This window comes from Ammospiza caudacuta, chromosome 3 (assembly GCF_027887145.1).
Source record: "Ammospiza caudacuta isolate bAmmCau1 chromosome 3, bAmmCau1.pri, whole genome shotgun sequence".
Lineage (NCBI taxonomy): Eukaryota > Metazoa > Chordata > Aves > Passeriformes > Passerellidae > Ammospiza > Ammospiza caudacuta.
This window is the reverse complement of record NC_080595.1, coordinates 13,712,624-13,734,188: the sequence shown is the minus strand read 5'-3', so window position 1 is coordinate 13,734,188 and position 21,565 is coordinate 13,712,624. Positions and strand designations below refer to the sequence as shown.

The following is a 21,565-nucleotide window of genomic DNA, read 5'->3' as shown; positions in this document are numbered from 1 at the left end:
TTAATAAATTCCATTCCAGACTACTCACTCCTCCATATCTAAGATTATGGAATTGACTGATGGACTATTTGGTGGGTAATGAATTGCTAAATGGTTGTATCCAGAGAGCAGTGGTAAACAAGCTCAATGTCCACAGTGACAACTGGTGTCCCTCAGGGTCCCACACTAGACACTTTAGTAGTTCCACTGCTGATACAGACAGTGGGATCAAGGGCATCTCAGCCGATGTGCAGAGGTCTCATAAGAAAGATGGGGAGAAATTTTTTAGCAGGAGCTCTTGTGACAGGACAAGGTGTAATGGTTTTCAAGTAAAGGAGGGTAGATTCAGATTACATATAAGGAAGAATTCTTTTACTGTGATGCTGATGAACTACTGGAAGCTGCAAAGAGAGGTGGTGGATGCCCCATCTCTGGAAACATTCAGGGTCAGGTTGGACAGGGCTCTGAGCAACATCCTCTAGTTAAAGATGTCACTGCTCATTGCAGGGGGGGGTCTCTAAAGGCCCCTTTTAATGCAAACCATTCTACAAGTGACTAAGAACAAAAGGGTTTAAAGACTCAGAGCCCTAAACGCTCCGTCACACAAGCCTGATCTATTAGTGAAAAAAAGCGCCACATCCTGCAAGTGAGAAGGCAGCAGTGTCTGGCATAGCACAGGGAGATGCTAAGTGACAACCAAGGGACATGGCTTGGAACAGAGCCATCCTCAAAGAGTGAGAGGCAGCAGATCTCAGCTGATGGCATTCAACAGGTTTGCCTTCACTACAATTCAAGAACTGCTCTCTCAGAGGGAAGTAAGACATCCGTCAAAAAAGCAGTCTCTGGTTAAGTTTTACTGCTGTATTGAACCTGTAACTTAGGAAAGAAAAATGAAAGCTAGCAAACCCACAAGGAGAGGCTAATGACTTCAACCTCTCAAGCACACAGGCTTTTTTTTCCTATTGGCACAGATCAATTATTAGATATGCAAAATGGAGTGTTGTAATTTTCCTTCAAACATGCAGTATCTAATTTATACCATAAATACAGATTAAGAAAACATGCTGCTTTCCCCCTTTAAAAAAAAAAAAAAAAAATTAACAGCAGAAAGATGACAAGAGCTTTCTTCAAATGATCCAGGGTAATTGAGGTTATGCAATTATGTAAATTTCTAGGCTTTAATATGGGACCTCCTCAAAAGCCCGAGAAAAGCGCTGTGTCATCCAGTTACCAGATCTCCATGGCATCACATATTATTTGTAGCTTTTATTCTTAACTTTTAATACTTTTACATTAAAAGGCAACCACAAGAACCTGAGGAGACACTACCTGTAGTGTTTCTCTGCTAACATAGGCAATCTGTTGCTCTGATAGTGGTCCAGTCACTGAAATAGAAGGAAAAAGAAAAAAAATCTCAAAATTGGGTAAGATACTGCCCATTCCAAATTCATACCTCAATTACTTCCATTCAAACTGACAGGACCTTACACTACTAGTCTCTAAGTTAATGTGCTTAGTCTTTATCCCAGACTGAGCACCTAAAGATCATAGCATTTTTTAAAGTCAAAAATGTTCAGTACGGTTAGAATGGAAACTACTAATTCTTCTGTATTTAAATCTCCCAGTACTTAGGAAAAAGAAGCACAAGTAATGATTTAAGCCTAACTCTTTCCCCTGAACAAACCCATTGTGTTCTACTACAGAGGGCTGGACTTTCAACTCAGTGACTCAGAGCTGCAGCCAACTCTGTTCAGTCCCCTTTGAGCCCTGGGCAGTTCTTTGTACCATTTGTGACCTGATCTCTCCTTCCATCCTCCCCACTGCCAGAGAAACTGTTCCCTCCAGCTTCTCAGTCTTTCTCTGAAATCAGCTGGCAGCACTGCTGCTCCTGGACCTGCCACACCCAGCACCTTCTCAAACTCCCCCTGTAAGCAGGTTCAGCACTTTCCCAAGGGAAGGAGGAATCCTCCTCTCCCTTGAGGGTCCAACTTCACTCAAGTCTCTTAGAGGAAAATAATTAAATTCTGAACAAACACGCAAACAAAACAGCGAGCGGCATGCAAGGAATGGTCTGTGACTCGTTCCAGTCACTGGACTTTGATCCTGAAATTAAAGGGGTTTAAGACCAGGAAATGCAGTCCTGACTGTAAGCTTTTCAGGCTTTGCACCGAAAACAAAGAGAAGGTGGATGGAGTTTCTCAGAGGACACTGCAGGAGTAGAAAGTTAAGAACAAATCTAGATTAAAGAATCTAACTGCTTAGCTTCTACAATATTAGTATCATGCAACATTATCTTCAAAGTAAGTCTACACCCAACTTCTCTTTTCTGAAAGAAAAGCTCCAAACCCACACAGAACTATATATACTGGCACCCACAGCAGGCGGATCTAGGCACCTATTTCTGCTTTGAGAAATTTCATTCTGATTAACTCAAATGACTCAAGATTACAGAGGCCTATAGTTCAACTGGAATAGGACTCTCTAAAACATAACGAAGAGCAGAAAAGAACCTTCCATTCTAACTACCAGCAGAGAAGGCAAAAATCAGCTGCAACGGGAAGCCACTCCTGTAGACATCTGCTCAGGCATTTATGTGGCATGAGCTCATTTCCTACTCTACAGGTGTTCCACAAAACAAAGCCTATTAAACACGATGCTTTTCTCAAAATTAGCAAAGAGTTAAAGGATCACCAAGGCCACACTCAAACGACTACGACAGGAACATGGCAGGAACTCGTGAATTGGTGCTGCTTTTAATTGCACCCAAGGTAAACATAAAAAGCTGCTTACGCACAAGAGACCCTCACACGTAAAATCTTCACAAGTTAGAATATAGATAGACTTCCTCAATAAAAAACATCACCTGAGAACTCCAAAGCCATTACTCATTTAGTGCATACTCCTTTCCTACAAAGGTCTTAATTCCAGGGCAATAAAGTCCTTCAAAACTGATTTTGTCTCTTGAAAAATAGCAAGCAGTTGATTGATCCTGTCTTTATCCAACAGATTCACAGACAGCCCTTGTTTCTTTGACTGCTCACTGAAGCCAAGCCTAAAGCAAATATAGAGACCACCCTTGCTTTTCACATGTCACACATCCAGCCTAAAAAAACCCTGAAAAAATTTAAAAATACCCTCATGGAATACAATACTGGTATGCAAACATCCAAACAGTTTACAAAGGACAAGAGCATCCATTCTAATCAATCCACATACCTAGGTTTCTGTAGGAAGTGGTATAGATTACACTAAAATAAACGTCAAAAGCTCAGAAACAAAATGGCTATGAAGCAAGACAACACATCAAGACAACATTTTATTCTTTTTACAATGTAAGATTGTAAAATATTTTACAAATATTGCCAAAAATTTTACAGCCTTCGAAAAGCAATGAGGGGCATATGAGCCCCTGAAGGATGGAAATAACTTCTGCTGTACACCCCCATGCCCCACCCCACTAATGTTATTTACAAAACCCAAAGCAATTAAGTAAAAGATAAGCTAAAATTGACCTTCAATAAATTATTATGGATACTAAAATTTCTCCTCTAATTCCAAAACACTGCAATCATTTCAATTTTTGAAACTAAGCTGTACTTAGATTTTAAGGAATAAAGTCTTGACATACCATGATAAATATCCTGTAGAGAGCCACCTCCACAGAACTCCATGCAGATCCATAGCTTGTCTCGTCTAAAGAGTGAATAAAACCATTCATTAGCTGTCAGATTTGCAGAGCACTTGTAAAAGATAAGTCAGAGGACTCAAACACTATAAAGCACAACACAACATGCTCTGTATTATAGAAAGTACAAGTCAAATAATGAGTGTAATTTAGTCCTTATGTGACACTTCACTGTCTAAACAGTAACTAATGAAAAAGTCAAAAATATTCTACTTTAATGAAGCAATAAAAACAGTATTAGTGAAACATTCACACTGATTTTTGTTGAAATACATTTTTTTGAGAGTAGAGACAAAACAGACATGGGTTCTTATTTCTTCCTTATTTTCACTTTTCCACTTTTTTCATAGCATAGGAGTTAACACAAACAAGAAAAAAAATACAAAACAAAAAGCCCAAGGAGTCTCTCAATTAAATTTCTTTCACAGCAAATTAAGTGAAACTGTAATGCTTTAGTCAAAGCTAGGGAGAGCACAGCCCATGCTGTGGGTAAGTACCTGCTCAGATAAAGACTTTTCCTTCAAAAAAACCCATGGATATTTTTGGTGGCAGGGTCAGAAGGGAAGTTATTTAGCTCTTCATCCCTTACTAAGGGAATCAATTCAGTGTGATTCACTGTACCTCCACAAAAGGTGTTTTCCAAGAATAGACAACAGGCTGAAGGATTTAAAGGTATCTTCTATCATGGCCATTAACTCTATTTTCACTCAGTAATTTTCATTGGTGAGATGTGGCCACAAAAAGGCACTGTACAGAGCAAAAAATCTGGGACTTGCCTAGTCATTCCTGGCCAACAAAACACTCAGGTGGAAAAAAAGAACTCCATACATCCACCTCAGAGCAGACAGTAACACAGGAGAACCAAAGGAAGGCCTGATGGTTGTTCTGCAGCTCCCTGATGACCTGGCCTTGCATGTCTTACACACATAAGGCTCTGTTAGAACAGCTGAGACATTTGTGTCAGGGTTTTTGCAAGGCCATGGTGGAAGTGCTGAGCTTATCTCCTGAGCTGCAAACTGCAAGTGCTCTCAGCAGCAGGTGACAGCTAGAATAGCTGCTGCTCCAGGGAGAATTCTGTCTGTCTTGGATTTCCTCCCCTTTTATGCCCAGAGTGCACATGGTCCTCACAGCTACATTCCCAGCTGCTTCCTCTAGGGGTGGGAAAGGTATTGTCCAAGCATTACAGGAGTTTTAAGCAGCAGAATTCCCTGGCTGTTAACTCCATACATTTCAAGGGCTCAATTAAAGCCTTGTTTGAAATAATATTAAAACTTTCCACTGAAATAGCTGACCAAAGCCAGGCACAGAAGCACTGTGACAACCCATGGAAGAAAGCTGAGTAAGAAAGAATCACTGAAGAGACATCTGCAAGTCCCTTCTTTGCTCCCCACAATGATGCAGGACTCAAGATAGGGACACTTTTGGGGGCACTCATGGGTCCATGTGACTGCATCCTGTTTGCTGACAAAAGTAGCAGCACTGTGGAAGTGGGAAGAAGCCAGAACTCTCCCAGCAAAGTAAGAGGCATGAAGCACTAAAGTGTTCCAAATTCTCACTTGCTTACTGGGTATTCACTTCCCAGTGTGAAAAAGCCCTACAGAAAACAGAAAAAGAACATAAGAGGATCAGAAGAGGTGACTACATTTCTTAGTTTCAATCTAGCCTTTGATCACTGTGCCTAAGCACTTTGAGACAGGAGAAGATCCCTGTAGCAACCAAGAGTAACAGTGCAGAGTCTTTCTACAGAGCATATGGCCTGAGCAGCAAGCAAAACAGAGACAGGACCAACAGTACCATCGAGGGTCTGCAACTTAACACCCAGGCCAACAGGAAGGCAGAAATGTCACTGTCTGAAAAATCCCTACACAAACAGAAGAAATCCTTGGGGAACAATATGCTGATGACTAGCAAGTATTGGACAATGGTATTTTTTCTTATTCTTCTTAGCATTGAAATATGCTTGGAAAACAAAATGCAGCAAAACATCTGAAAGACAGCAACTTGATTGCCCAGACAAAAAAAAAGAAGCACTCTCACCTCCAGCTTGAGCACAGAAGAGGGAGTGTTTCAATACAAAAATGGTCAAGAAAGTTGAGTGCAACAATAGTAGTTGTTTCTGCACTGTTTTCATATGAAATTTAAAATATCACCAGAAGCAGCTTTTTATTAGTTATGCTAAGCAATCTGTTCCCACTACAACTGGTAAAAAGAAGTAGCTGTAAGACAACTGAGTACATTTGTCAATGTTTCTACAATGCAAATAACCTCACCTCCAGAAACAAACACAAAACCTTCACATTCTGGTCAGAAGTTCACAAGTTGGAAAAACAGACATTCTACTGAAACAGATTTAAAAGATACCATATACACAGACACTTCATACTTGACATATTTCTGCTTAATTTTCCACTTATATATTAAATTCAAAGCTTTTAAGCATCAACTTATTTGCAAGAAAACATGACTATGTGGTCACTGAACAATTTTGCTGGAAGAAAGATTATTTAGAGAGAGACTGTAGTAAATAGAAGAGATTTGAAGGTGAATGAAAAAAATACACAAGTGGATTAATACTTGGTAAATTATATTTTGCCTATGTCACCTTATAGATTTGTCCTTTACAAGGGGACAGGGACACATTTTTAAGCGAACAAAAGAAACAAACTGTACCTGAGATAGCTGCCAAAATAAGCAACAATGTTCGGATGTTTACAGTCTTTCATCATAATGATTTCCTGCTGCACAACAGCAAAATCTTCTCCTGAAATGCAGTAGAACGGGTATTTTCTTTGGCCTGGGTTATAGTCACATCTTAACTTTCAGCACATGTTTATAAAATAAACATTCTTAGCAATTAGGACTAATTATCTGCAAGTTTCACAGACATAAATCAACTGTAAATCAGTATTTATTAGCAAGGGCTTAGCAGTAAGTAACGATATTCTGAAGTTTCATTCTGGGACAGATGGACCTCACATCTGCTGACAGCTCTTACAATACTGGCCACAGCTCTTTCTCAAGTCCTTATTTTCCCTGAGACCCCACTGTGTCCATCTGTATAAGCCCTGCCAATAGCCTGGGTTCCTAAAAACACAACAAAACTTTGCTATTTTTGGTCACATGCCCATTCTCGTTAGCTCATCTTCCTAAACAAAAAACAACAACAACAAAAAAAAAAAACAACAACCCAAAACCAGTCACTAGTAGACTGCTGCTGCAACATTTCAGTAGACCCCATAAGAATGTAAATTTATGGACTGTAACTCACATCCAAAAAACATTGACACAGGGGTGACATTTACCTGAATCTCACCATTTGCAACCTTGGCTGTCCCAGTCTTTCTATTAAAGGTTCTTACAGATGTGTATACTGAGAAAATCATGTGTGAAACTTAACACACAGCTGAGATGTTTTTCTTTTGGGAATGTTTTATGTTTTTCCCAGAACATTAACATACTGATGACCTATCCATTGAGTTATTTATAACCAGAAACATGATACTCCCATGTATTTTATTTAACTGACAGCAAATTTCAAATCATAAGCTGCAAGCTAACATCTATCTGTGGTGTGTTGCTGATGGCTTCCTGGCTAGACTTTTAAACACACAGACACTAAAGAACAGAGGAATTTATTTTCACATGTGGACCTCCCTGAAAGGACACAATTCCTCCAGTGTGTGATCAGCATTTTCACTGCATTCAAAATAAAAGCAGCATAAAGCCTTAAAACAAGTCCCTAAACATTGCTAACCCCCAGTCTGCACACTGTACACTGATCTGCAAAACTTCCAAAACTGGGCAGCTGAAGTCTACTCTCTGAGCACCACTCAGGTGTCCAAAGGCTGCCAAAAAATACTGAAGTGCAAGATGCCAATTGTTCACCCATCACCAGAGCATAGGGACAGGTTTCCCCAGGGCATCCCCATGCTCTGCCCACAGCACACCTAGCTGGATTGGTAACTCATATCATGCACAGCCAAGGACTCCAGCAATGGGAACTGACATAAGAAAAACAAAGAAGTAGAGCAGACAGGAGCATCTGAGATCACACTTTCAGTGTGAGGAAAAGAAGTGGGATTAACACACACTTTTTGAACTACTTAGTTACATACTGTCCTGTCTTGAACTTTTAAATGTGTATGTACTGTGAAAACACAATATTTATAACCCCATCCAGAACTGTAAGGGGAAAAATGGAAAAAACTTAATACCTTCTTTCCCAAACAGACCTTAAGGATCAAACCAGGTAGTTAAAATATTACACACACCCCAACATTAAATCTGGAAATGGAACACCAGCAGTTAGAAAAAAAGTCTGGATGTTTTATTCCCCAGATAAATCCTATTCAACAGGCCTGCTCTTATTAATAGAACAGACTGCAGGCTGAGAACTGATCTGTAGGGCACATGTGCTTTGTGAAATCACCATAGAAGCACAGTGCAAGCATAAATCTAGCAGTGAAGTCCTAATCAGACTCTCCAAAAGATTTTCAGGAAATGTACTCAATCTCCCAGATACTAATGTTCAGCTATTATTTCATCCTTCTTTTTAGTTCTTCCTCTACTCTTTAACAGGCAAGTTTTTTGCCTTGCTGTCTTCTTGTGTTCCAGAAATTTTTATAACACATGGGTCAAACACAGGACAAAAAAACCCACAATTTGCAATGAAATTTTAATCAGCTTTCACTTAACTGTTCTCCAATTACATTTTTCCTCTTACATCTTGTTTGCCATGATTTTTTTTAGAACAGCGTACTTTTTCCTACACCTTCTTTCAATAAGCGGACTTGATTGATTTTGTACAATTGTCATCTTAACTTCAAAAATATTTAGGTTCTGTGTCCTACTTAAGTTAAGAAACCACTTACCTGGTTCTAGTTTTATTACTTTAATTGCTGCAAGCTCACCCGTGTTGACATTTCTAGCCTATAAAAAAACAAAAAAGGAGTATTTAGAGATCAGAATGCAGCACCCACCTCTGCATTCCTGACTTGATGTTCTCTGACAGCAGTAGTCAAAGAGCAACTGAGGTACACAAGGGTTTAACACAGTGGAACCACTTGTTGGAGAACACTAAACAGCTGATTTATACTGAGAGCTGAAGCTTTAAGTCTGCTCAGGAAACTACAATGCCACACAACACTTGAATTATGCAAGCTCTCAACCATGCAGTGCTTAGGTGTGAAAACCCATAAACAAACCAACCACTGAGAGTCTGAAAAGCAGCTGTAACACCGTGGGTCTCAGCAGCCAAGGGATCCAGGGCACACCAAGGCCTGTGCTCTGCAGCGTGTGGGACCACTTGCAAGACTCCCAGATGAGCAATGCAACGCTTCTTCTTCATTTTGCTATGTGCAAGACCCCTTGAACCTTCTTCCCCAAAAACAACAGCCTCCCCTGGCTGCAGAGGGTTGAACAAAGCAAGGCAGCAATGAAGGAGTTAGGGAGCATTCCCCTCAAAACATTCCCTTTAGACACACAGCAGCCAACTGCAGCAGCAATGACTCAGGAGCTTCACTGCATTTTCACACATGGAATGTTCTGAACTGGAAGGAATCCACAAGGATCAAGTCCAGCTCCTAAGTGAATGGTCCATAGGGGGATCAGACCCACAAACCTGATGCCATCAGCACCATGCTCTGACCAACACAGCTCTGTCCTGCTAAGGCCTTGGTTCTACTGAGCAACCAAGGACAGTACATTTTTGAAAAGCCGTTAAGAAGCAACATAAATTACTATAAAAACTATTTGTCTTCTACAACTGTACCATTGGACTTTAACTGAAAGCCAAGAAGCAATTTGCCCAGGGCTTTCAGAGCATTTTTATGCCCCTGCACCCAGCCATGGAGAGAAGGCAGCAAAGCTGCTTCCCATCACTAAAGCAGCAGCAGCAGCAGCTCCCAAAGGATGCCCAGCTACAGCCTCTTCTCTCCCCAGGGGAGGCTTGCTACCTGTAGGAGTACAGAGTGCCCAGGCAATCAGGGCTCAGAGCCTGCTTTTGCAAAGGCCAGAATTACAGAACCTAACACATGGAGCCAGGGATCCACCTTGTAAGCTGCTAAATGTCTCATTTAAGTCACTTCAGGAAGTCAGGACTCAGAGCCTTTATGGACTCACCAAGTATGTGCAAGGTTTGTTACATGGCAGCTTGGGACCTAGTTGTGGAAGCAAAAGTGGAGGGGAAAATATCCCTAAGACTATAAAAAGTAAACCAGAATCAAGTCTGGAAATAACTGCAGAGGGTATTTCTGTGTTTAGAGATTTACTCAGCTCACTCCTTGGACAGCTATCTCAAGCTTCTCACTATTCTTTGGCAGGGCAACATTGTTGCAATGCTGGGAGCCCTGGCATTTGCAAATCATTTGCAGGCAGAGAGATTCTGAGACCAGTGGGAATCCTATGAAATTCAAGGAGTAGTCCCAACCTGATTGACTGTGGAAAAAACCAGTTAACAAATAAATTTTCTCTGGCAGCCTTCCCTGTAAGTCAGTATTTATCCACCCCACCAATGGCAGCAATAGCCCCAACCCTCAATGGTGGAAAAGATGCATAGACATTCAGAACAGCAAAAACATGAGTTCCTTTCATCTGTACCAGAGAATAAAGGCAACACATGAGAAAGTGCCACCACTGAAGCATGAGCTAGGATTTTTACTCCTTACTTCTTTTCCTAACATACTCTGTTCACAGCAAGAAACAAACAGAAGCAAAATGTTCATTAATCAAACATCAGCATTTTTTAACCTCCAAGACAAACAAGAAAAGTTACTGAAGCTTTAACAAAGCTGACCAGTGATCATCAGGGGGGCTTGTTAACACTTACAGACTTGTTTTAGGGCAAATTTGTACTAACAGTATGATCAATGAGATACAACTGTAGTGCATACAAGTGAGAATATCCTGAAGTTACACACTCTGCACAAGCCAGGATGAAAACACTTCACAGGCCTCAGAACCCCTGCTCATGATTTTTTTGTTTTATTTATTTTTGACAATACTATGTCCAGCTGTCAGGAGTTTGTGTCACTGACTATGGCTCCATAGGTCCCTATGGAGACGCTGGGACAGAAAGTTTTCCTGGGCTTATGAAAGCAAGAAAGGAGGAAGAAAATCTGATTTAATGCAGGCCACCAACACCTTCAGCAACAGCAGGCTGCCCTGTGCTTAAGGGCATAGATTAAAAAACATGACTCCAAGTTGATAACCTGTATAAGTTATAATTTTGCATCTTGTTCCATTTGGGTTATCAGCATTGATGGTGTTATCAACAGCAGGAATATGAATTGTCTTTGTTAATCTGAGTAATAAAAAGATTATTCTGATTGTAGTGACACAAGAGCTTCTTGTAAAGGCTAGGGATGGGAATAAGATACCCCTGACAGGTTTTACTAGATCCCAAACACCTTTCAAATAATCAGCTGTGAAGCAATTCCTCCTCCAAGCTCACTTGAATGAGAGACTGAGAATGACTGAAGCACCGTATGCTTTTCACCACCTGTTGGAGCTGGCGGTGACCCTGAATTTGGGGGTGCCTAAGTATGTACCACACAGCACCTCAGAATGTGGAGGACACTGTCTTAGACTTTTATTTAGGAAAATCCCACTGAAATTGCCAGTTCCTTATGGATTTTGAGACTGGAAAAATCAGTAAGCAGTAGAGAGGGTGAAGAATGATTTCAAACAAGTATTTCTGAGCTGAAAATGAAACTAAAATTTTTAAGAGGCTCAGGTAAGAAAACCCTGGCTCATTTTTTGTTACCACTCACACTCTTACCTGCTCTAATTCCCAGCCTTTCTGATGCTGGGGTTTACAGCACCACCCATTTCCATGAGCAGCATCCTTCAATTGCACATTTCACTGTGTCAATGCAAATTTTTTCCAGAGGCAAAGATAGGCCTAGAATGTCTTCATCTACATGCAGACACTTTACCAAATGTATACAGCATTTACAGAATGTCTGCTCTAGAAAACTATAGATTACCAAATGTATACAGCATTTATAGAATGTCTGTTCTATAGAAACTATAATTCTATCAGCAGCTGAAAGATCTTCCAGAGATCTAGACTGCCATCTGAGCAGGAGTTTCAACTGCTAGGTCAAGCTGAAGGAGCACTACCTAATTAAACAGGAAATAATTACTAGTGTACTCTCTAACAACAGCAGGATATCAGAAAAAAATTTTATATAAAAAATCACCACCAACTAGGAAAAAAAGCTAAAAACTGTTAGGCTTTGATTATCCTTCAAATGGAAACTGATAATGTAAAGCATATAATGCTGCAACAAAGCCGAAAAAGCAAAAGTCTAAGACAGAGGCTTCTGGTTTTGACCACTTTCTGTGTGAACTATTGAACAAAATGATTTCTAAACAGGTTCCTACTCCATGGGAAAACTGGTCCCAGTGCACAGAGGCTTCCTGAGCCTGATTAGCTCTACTCTACAGGAAAATGTACCCAAGCAACTCCCCAGCCCTTAGAGCCCTTCTCTTCAGCCTCTCTCAAACCCTCACACCTCCCCCAGCTAAAAATAATTAGCTTCCACATTCTGGTAGAAAGTGTAATACCACAACCCAACAGAGTGACAATTTTAGACAGCAATGCTTTGATAAAGCTGATGCTAAACAAAAACCTCTGTGCAAGGCACAGATTACTGGTTAAGGAAACCACAGTCCCAGAAATGAAGCCCCATAGCACTTATTCAGTGCAGTAAAAACAGAATGGCAAAACATCCACCTCCTTCTCTGCCTACCTGACAAGCTTCAAACACCAATTAAAGCTGAACAGAAAGATGTCAAAACACAGACATTTATTCCTAACAAAGTGAAGAAGCTTTCAAGAGCTGTAATGTCAATCAGGAAGAATGGAAGACCAAAATGCCTATCAAAAAGCATCGTTTCAACATTTCAGAAGCAGCAAACTGAAGCAGAATTTATGCCCTAGTGGATCACCCCGAGAAAGAAGAGCAAGGGCACACACATGTAGAGAAGAGGACACCAAAAATTTGAAGTTCATCAAAATTCAGGTTCATCTGACCTGGACGTTCTCCTCCAGCAACACACAGAAGCTCCATCAGCAACCAGAAACCCCAAAATATCGACGGCAGCAGAAAGCAGTAACAGTCACCAGCTGCTCCCCAGAGATACCCACAGAACCTGAATTTTTCAGCATGAGGGAGTTAAGCTGGTGGATACACGACTTCCCTCACCAAAACCAACCTCCCTGCCCAAGGGCTGGTGAACAAAAACCAGGCTTTCCTTCTTGAAAAATGAGACCTCAAACAATGTGCACCCCAATGAGTTGTGCTGTCTTCATTTATTATCTGGCTGGAGCCATAAATGCCAAGAAGAACTGAAAGAAGACAAACACAGTATAACATACAACCTCTGCAGGAACAATAATCTCACTAATTATCACAACTGTCCAAAATTCAGCAAAATAAGGGCCTTTTTTGTAGTAAGGTGCTGAAAATCTTTGGAAGGGTTCACCTGCACTAGACAAATGACGTGTGAGATGACAAATGAAGTTCAGCCTTTATTAAACCAAAGTGATGATTTTTTTTTAAAAAATATATGTTGTGATATAAATGAATGACATGAACAAAATGGACCTACGATCATCTCAGAAAAATACTTCCAATCTCTGTGCAGTTACTACCAAAATAAAACATACAGGGATAGGGACAAACAGGAAACCTAACAACACAGTCTCTGTCAGAAAACCCTGGGAAAGCTTTTGTGATCCAAACATTAAAATAAAGGCACAACTTACAGAGTATCTGGGACTAGAGATTGTTGGAATGCCAATTTCATAGCAAGAGACAGAACAGTCTTCCTAAATGTGAGATGGATAAATGCAGAGCAAACAAAATTAAGCAACTACCTCATCTCACTTTAGGAATATTTCCTGAAACTGAGCAGGACAGGACATTATCTCTGATTCACAATCAATAAACCCTAATTCTTCTCTTACACTTTGCTGACCACTGTATACAACTAAACTCTTTGCAAAAGTTAAATATAGAAATACAAAAACCAGAAACGACCCACACAAGGAATACATGAAGAACTAAGCAATTCCCATACACATCATCTCTTACAACAAATTTGCACTGGTGCTAGCTAGAATATACACATTACTGTTGACTGTGAACATTTGATAGAGAGCCAATGGCAGGACATGCTATCCATTACCTTTCTTGCAATGAATCCATTATGATTTGCTCCAAGGCCCTTCTGAAAGCTGAATTTCGGTGGGAGTGCAGACAACTGTAAAATATTGGCTTGAGCCAAAAATCTGCACTGACACTGCACTGGCATGCCCCTTTCCAGATACCAGCCTAGAGAGCAGGAATCACAGCAGCAAGATTGTATCCATCTGACCACATCCTCCTTTCCTTCCAACCCTTGCAGTTCAGTCCCCACCATCAGCTCTCAGGTCAAATTCAATAAACTCCACAACAGCAACCAAGCCTCTCTTTAATATATATATTTTTTTCCTAAAAAGCAAACATTTAATCCATGGCCTGCCATAGCTCAGCTCAACTAGAACAGAGTAAGAGATGTCACTCTGCTCTGCATTCAGCTCCTGAATGTTTTGCCAGGAAATAAGGTTGCAGAAAGTCAGCATTTACCAAGACTCAACATAACAAGACTGTCAGCTTATTAAGGTAATAATCCCTGCTTGCTAACAGCAGAAACACTTTCCTACGTGGCTCTCTCTGCTAAGGGGGCAAAACCACAAATTACAGCTTGGAGCTGCCCAAGCACTGCTGAAACCCCACCACTGATGAGCACTGCTGGCACACAGCTAATTTCAGCTCCACACAATTATTTCATCCACCTCAAAGTTCACCTACAGGTGAAAGGTGAAGGCAAAAGAAAGGAGCTTTATGAAACCACTCACAAACAGAAGATAAGGCATTAGTAAGCTCACATGTGGATGACACTTCAGACAATATTACTACTTGCCACAAGTAACTAGCTTTCATTGTTGTTTTTGGGCTACTTTTATGCTTCACTTTGAAGACACCTTGGGCAAGACCTTGGCTCAGAATGAAATAGGCAATAACCCACACAAGAGCCAAGCACCTCTCATCTTCCCTACAGGGTCCACAATCTAATCAGAAAACACTTACTTCTCATCTAGAAGAAATAATTATAATACCAGCCTAGTGCATCCTGGTCCTGCTGTATCACTGTCTATCTCAGCTGGTACAGGCACACTGTAAGCATCAACAAATCCACTCTGTGCCTCGAACAAGAAAGTCACAAGCAGTGCCAAACTGAAGGTTACTGCAATCTAAGTGTGATAAACATCAAGGAAACCTTCACAAATCTTTAACAGGTTTCACATGCACAGTGGTATTGCATATGTAAATATTCCAAACTCTGTGGTTGAAGGTAATGTCCTTAAAATGAAACCAAAAAGACAGATGAGTTGGTGAATTCACATCCTTCAGTCACATACAGAACATTGAAAAAAATTCAATTGATAAGGTATCAGGGTCAATATCCCAGCTAAAAACTGCAGCAGAAAGATACACACACAACATAGAACAGTTTGCAGAAAAACAAAAACCCAGAGCATACGGCAAGCAGACCTGGACAAGTAAAAGGTCAGCACATTACACAAATACTCAAAGAAAGCAAGCAAGGTGGAGCAAACAACACAAAACACCCTTTCAATTAAACAATTAATAAAGCAGGGAGTTAGCACACCAAGAGTGCAGTAACAAGAGGATTTAGGTCCTGAAACTTCCATGACATTTAAGAGATGAGATTAAACCAAAATCAGCCCAACTCCAACAAGACTTCCTTCTAGGCACACTCACATAAAGTGAAAGGCAGCATTAGCACCAGTTCTGCGCACTCAAACTGTGGAATGGCTCTGCATGTTTCCCTACAGTCCTGCCTCCCAAAGCAAGTTTCCTCACACAAACCCTATGATGACAAAAACAGGCCAAGAAGATGCTTGGAAAGTACACAGCTCAAACAATGCTTCCACCAGGCTGCACACGACAAACTTCAGCTCTCCCTTCTGCTCCAAGAGCAGGTTACAACCAGTGTCATCCTATCCCAGGGAGAGCTTGCCACATCCCAACAGCCACAAATAACAACATACACTGGCAGAGCAGAGAAAAACTACAAAATGCATCATAGAGCCCCTCCAAAAAAAAAAGAAAAAACAACCCAAATTATGTTTAGCTGCTTTAGCTTTGATTCTCCTACGTTTGCTGAAAGACTCTCATCCAAACGACAACAGTTCGCCCTCCGCAGAGTCACACTCCCGTCTCCCACCGACACAAACACAATACACCGGCATTCCCACACAAGACGGCGACGGGAGCAGCGACCGGGACTAATACGATGACATCTGGGCTGGAACGGAGCTAGTAAGCTGCCCACATCCCTACAGCCCCCGGCTCGCCCTGGAGGAGACCCGACCCCAGCTCCGCCCGTGACAGAGCCGCCCGAGCCGGCACCCAGCAGCAGCGGCCACAGCCGGCCGCCGGGGCGGCTCCACGGCCGCCGGAAGCCGGGACGGGGCCGGTCCCGCGGGTCGCCCCCTCGCCCGGCTCTGCCGCCGGGGGACGCGGCGGGGCGGGGGCGGCAGGGCCGGGCGCCCCCCGGGGCCGTGCCGGTGCGGCGGCGCAGACCCCGCCGGAGCGGGGCGGCCTCGCTGCCCTCGGGAGGGCCAGGGCACGCCGGCGGCCGACGGAAGCCCTCCCAGATTTTGGAGGACCGGGGTGCCTGACAGCGGAGAGGGGGACACAGGCGACTACCCCGCCGGGTCGCGGTGCAGCGCCCACCTTGTAAACCTCGCCGTAGGTGCCGCTACCGATGCGCTGGATGAGCTCGAAGTCCTCCTGGGGGTTGCGCCGCGACAGGTCGCACACCCGCCCGCCTCCGCCGCCGCTCATGGTGCCAGGGGAGGCCCCGCTCGGCCGCGACCCCCCGGGCCCCGGGCGGAGACGGGGAGCGAACGCGGCGGCCCCGAGCGCTCACCGCCACCGCGAAGCCCGCCCCGCCAACATGGCGCCCTCCGCCGCACCGCGCAGGCGCGGGGCAGCGCCCGCCCCCCCCTCCTTCTCGGGGCGACGCGTCCTGCGCGTGCGCGCGGCCGGCCCGGGCTGTGGCGGAGCCGGTCCCGTCACGGAGCCGCGGGCCCGCCCGCAACGGGGAGCGGCACCGCGGGCCCGGGACCGCCCGCGCCCCGCCTCAGCAACCCAGCGCGCCCTCCCGCTAAGGCGGAGCCCGAGCGTGCCGCCGCCGCCGCCCCCCCCCGCAGCCGCGCTCATGGGGCGGGAGCCCGCGGGTGCAGCTGAGGACTCGCAAATTCACCAACCCCCCTGCCCCGGAGCACAACGACACCGCGGTGCTGACCCCGTGCACCAGGGACCGCCCTCCCTGTTCCCTGGTATCCATCTCCCAGCTTGGGACAGGGCATTTGCCCGCAGCTGGGTGTGAGGGAACCCAGCGCTCCTTGTCCTAGCGCACACCATTGAAATCCCAGCGTTGTCCCGTTGCCCACATCCTCCTGCCCAGGTGGATCCTGCGGGAGATCCAGAGGCCCTTGCTGGCTTTTGGGAGGTATCCGCTTTTCCCCAGTGGAATATGGGAGGCACACGTTACAGATATCCCTACATCTGTGCACGTGCCAGGTCCCTGCCACAGGCTCTTGGACACCCATCCCATGCCCTCAGTCTGGGCAACATCTTCCTCTCGTCCATGGGATGGCTTCCTCTGGTTTTGTGACTTTTTGGAGCACTGTGCATGTCCCCATGGGATACAGCATGGGCCCCCTCTCCTCTCAAAGTAGTGATGCCACTGTAAGATTTTCACTCTTGCACACAGATTTCCAGCACAGAGGAGGCATGTGGGTGCTTGCCTCCATCCCTGTCTGCGCTCCCGACCCCCTCTGTGTGGAGAACAAGCACCAGACAGCTGTGGGAACCCTTGTCCTCAGATGTGCAGCCCCTGAAGTTGTGTGGTGAGTGGGTGCTAGGGCACCTCCTGGGCTCTGTGCCAGTGAATCAGGCACAGCTTTTCCCACCGCGCTTCTGCTGCCAGTGACTGATGGGTGAAATAAACAGAGAGGGATGAGGGGGAAGATTGGACAATAGGATACACCATCTGCTCACTGCCCCTGCTGCCTTGCCAAAGACACTGGTGTGGGGTCTTCCCTCTCTGCTGAAAAGGATTGGGACAGGGGCCTGGGATTGGCCTCATTTCCATGTGTGATTATCAGAGCAGAAACAAAACTGTGAAGAGAGGAGCTTGAGCTCTGGCAGGGGATGCCTGTGAAATTGCATATTGTCTGTCGCTGTGTTTGTCCTTCCAACCACCCTGGGCCATGCATTACTGTCCTTGGCTTGGTTTTATGACCTTTGCTCTCACAAGCAAAATGGTCTCAAACCTGCCAGATTCAGATTCAGGGGTCAGTAATTTTTCCTGGTGCATCACCGAGGTTTTTGCGGCACACTTTGCTGCTTTCTGCAGCGGAAGCACCAGGATAGGCACAGATTAGCTGTGCAGGGCTGCCACAGATGCTCTGAGAGGCAGTCCAAGGGGACTGGGCTCTGTGACAAGTTCAGAAGTAGCAGGAGCTCTGACCGAGTTACAGAAGGAAATACCAGGGAATTTGAGCTCCATCCAGAAAGGCTGACAGATATCCTGCTGGGGAAAGCCGATAACCTTGTCACCCTTCTGCTCTTGACTCTCAGTCTTCATTTTTATCCCATTAGAGAGGAACTGGCTTATAGTTATTCCCATATTATGTTCTTGCCAAGTTCTGCTTTGGTAGAAATGGTTATGAATGAAGAAAGCAGGATTATTTTCCCTCTTAAATCCTGCTTTCTATCCATGGCAGCTGCCTGTTCTTCTCTGCTCTTGTAAAAACACCCACAGGTTTCTCTGGGAGTGTCTGTGTCCCTTCTCTTCAGTAAAAGAGACAGATGGAGCTGAGAGGTGTGTCCTCCACTGCCTTTGGAAACAGGTCAGATCAAATTAGTATCAGGCGTCATTTGCTTTCCCACGCTTTGGGAAGACTTCTCCTGCTTTCTCTTTTTCCTCCTATTCCTTGGATGTGGCTGTGGTAGGATAGTCAAGCCATATGCTGCAGAGAGGCAGGCTGGGCTCCTCTTCAATAGCTTTGAGGAAAGTCAAATGAACTCAACAGAACTGCATTTAGGTATTGGACATTATCAGTCACTGCCCAGAGCTTGAGGAGTTTTGGTGCCTTTGGGGACCCCAACTGCACTCAGTGGCATGGCACCCCACAGCCACAGAAAATACACGGCTGGATGCCTTGTTGTTTCCAGCTGTGCTCACAATCCATCCATCCTGCTGCTGCTGCTCCTGCTTTGATCTGAAATGCTGGTTTGTGCTCTACAGCCCCAGGTCCTGGCCACTGCTTCTAGTGGGAGCTCTGGTTCTTTCACCAGCATGCATTGGCAGACTCCACCTGGCTCCAGCCAGGTGACACCAACGCAATTTGTCACAGCTGAAAGCATCTTTTCAACTCTCTGGCATCTTTCCATGCCAGACTAAAGGGCAAGGCACTGCATCTGATGGTGCTGCAGAGGGAAAGCGGCCACTGGCCTGCCTGTCCCTTTTGTTTATGGGACTGGAGCTGCTGTGAAAGGGAAGGTGTCCTTAAAGGGTCCTGTTTGAGCCAGGTGGGATCAGACATTGAGGCTAGAAAGTTATTTCTGGAATGCTGAAGGTTGTCTTGGTCAGGAGAAGAGCTGCATTTTAGTTAGTGCCAGGGCAGATGGGTTAAAAAAGTGTAGGAAAGAATCAATGTAGAGAAGGGAAGGGAAGGGAAGGGAAGGGAAGGGAAGGGAAGGGAAGGGAAGGGAAGGGAAGGGAAGGGAAGGGAAGGGAAGGGAAGGGAAGGGAAGGGAAGGGAAGGGAAGGGAAGGGAAGGGAAGGGAAGGGAAGGGAAGGGAAGGGAAGGGAAGGGAAGGGAAGGGAAGGGAAGGGAAGGGAAGGGAAGGGGGAAGATGGATGTATACAAGTCCTATACTAATATAACCCTGTTGCAGTCACTCCTGATATCCGGAGGGAAGAGCTAAGCCTCACACTTTCAGGGATGACTCTAAGACTGTAAAAAAGCAACAGTACAGCCTGGTAATTTCCCCCCTCTCCTCAAACATGAGACTTTTATGTTGTACTTCATAAAAAAAAGACAATAAATCTTTCCAGCATGATGCCAACAGTCAGAATATTTGGCTTCTTCTATGCTCTCTTCCTGTTTTAACAGTTCCCAGAGCAGTGTCTGACCCCCAGCCCTTCCTGACCTCAGACAGCATCTCCTCAGTACCTTTTCCTTGCAGCATCCCTTGTCCACTCCCATCTGCTCCCAAATGCCTTTTGCTGGTTGTTTCCAATTCATCTGAGCAAGCTCAGCTCCACTCCCAAAGCACCCAGCACCCTTGCTCCAGGAGGGGCACCCTGTAGGATGGCACCCTTTGCACTGAGTACCTGCTTCATGTGTGAAGTGACTGCACAGCCTTTTAAGAGCCTTTTAAAGAAGCCACCTCCATGGTGTCAATTTAAGGAGCAAGGTGCCAGCAGTGAGAGCTCACGCTAGCATTTGTTCTGCCAAGAACATGGAGGGCAAAAATGGCTTTTTTGAGGTAAATGGCGCCCCAGGGCAGCAATGGCTGCAGGGGCAAGGTAGGTGACATCTCTGTGGCATTTGCCAGATGGTGGCCCTTCGGGGATACCAGCTGGTGGTGCAGCGTGTGGCAGCTGGAATCCAGCCAGACCCCTGCATCACTTTTCCCTTCTTTTTTTCTTATTCTGCCCTGCTTCCCCTCTTGTGAAAATAAAGCCTGCATGAGGTCCAGCCTGATCCCTGCCTCCTCTCTCTGCTGCAAGTTCACGTTTCAGCCAGCACTGCCAGTGGCCAGCACGGGCTGCTGGAGGGAAGTTAGCAATAGCCAGTTCCCAGCAGGCAGAGCTCCTGCACATGATTTTGCATTAGCCAGAGCCTTGTTTCTCCTGCTGCAGCACAAGCCTTTTCTAGGAAGGTTTTTCTTTACCAAGAGGGGCATAAGTATAGTGTGAGAGGAAACACACTGATCATTTTTGCCCAGAAGCCCAGTAGTAAGCATTTCCCCATGTTTTTACATTTCTGGAAAATACTGGTTTGTGTCTTTCAGAGAGAAGCAGTATCCTTTTGGAAAGGACAAGGGGAATGGAAGAAATCCAGCTCCCATGTAATAGGTTATGTTTTATGAGTGCTGCTGGCCATCTGTGCACTGGCCATTGCTGCTGGTGGATCCAGGGTAACAGCTTGAAGCCCCACATCCTGATTTCCCTGGGAAGGGTCCAGCAGGAGCTATGTCAGAAACTGACAGCAGAAGCCCCATGCTAAAAATAATTATGGCAGAACCCGTCTGCATAGAAACTCCACAGAATTTAGAAACTGGAGCATTTCTTTCCATCCAAACTATTTTAGATTTGGACTCTATAAGGAAATAGAGAACAAGGAGTGTATCACTGCACAAAACCATGCTGTGCCCACATCCTGAAGGTCATATGGCTGAAGCAGTATGATTATGTGGTTCATATGATAGTGGGAAGTTCATAGCATAACTACAAAACTGCTGGTTTGTAGGAGCATTGCTGCAGCAGCAGCTTCTACTTACAGGTACTCACTCATAGGTGTGGGATCACTCCTACTGCAGGTCAGCCTGGCACGGGCCAGCTGCCCTCATGGCTATTTCTAGATGTTCCTCCACTTCCTCCTGCTTGTCTGCCCACTCTTAATTTCTTGGGTTTGGTAGAAACAGACTGGATAAGGATCATGGCTGGATTTCTTGTCTGCAGCTGTTCTTTGCAGGTGTGTTCCGGCAGCCAACAGCTTCTTTTGAAGCAAAACCTCATCCA

General features: G+C 44.6%; 1 protein-coding gene across 3 annotated transcripts in view; it reads right to left on the bottom strand.

Moving 5' to 3' along the window:
* The window catches only part of MAP4K3 (mitogen-activated protein kinase kinase kinase kinase 3), a 65,449-nt gene extending 48,741 nt beyond the window's left edge, over positions 1-16,708 (bottom strand). For all 3 annotated transcript variants that reach the window (XM_058802741.1, XM_058802742.1, XM_058802743.1), the window contains exons 1-5: positions 16,477-16,708; positions 8,536-8,593; positions 6,335-6,425; positions 3,608-3,672; positions 1,309-1,364 (exon numbers count right to left, since the gene is read on the bottom strand). In XM_058802741.1, the coding sequence (XP_058658724.1) occupies positions 1,309-1,364; positions 3,608-3,672; positions 6,335-6,425; positions 8,536-8,593; positions 16,477-16,587 (381 nt within the window). In that variant the 5' untranslated portion in view covers positions 16,588-16,708. The remainder of the gene's footprint in view (positions 1-1,308; positions 1,365-3,607; positions 3,673-6,334; positions 6,426-8,535; positions 8,594-16,476) is intronic.
* Between the last annotated feature and the right edge of the window lie 4,857 nt (positions 16,709-21,565).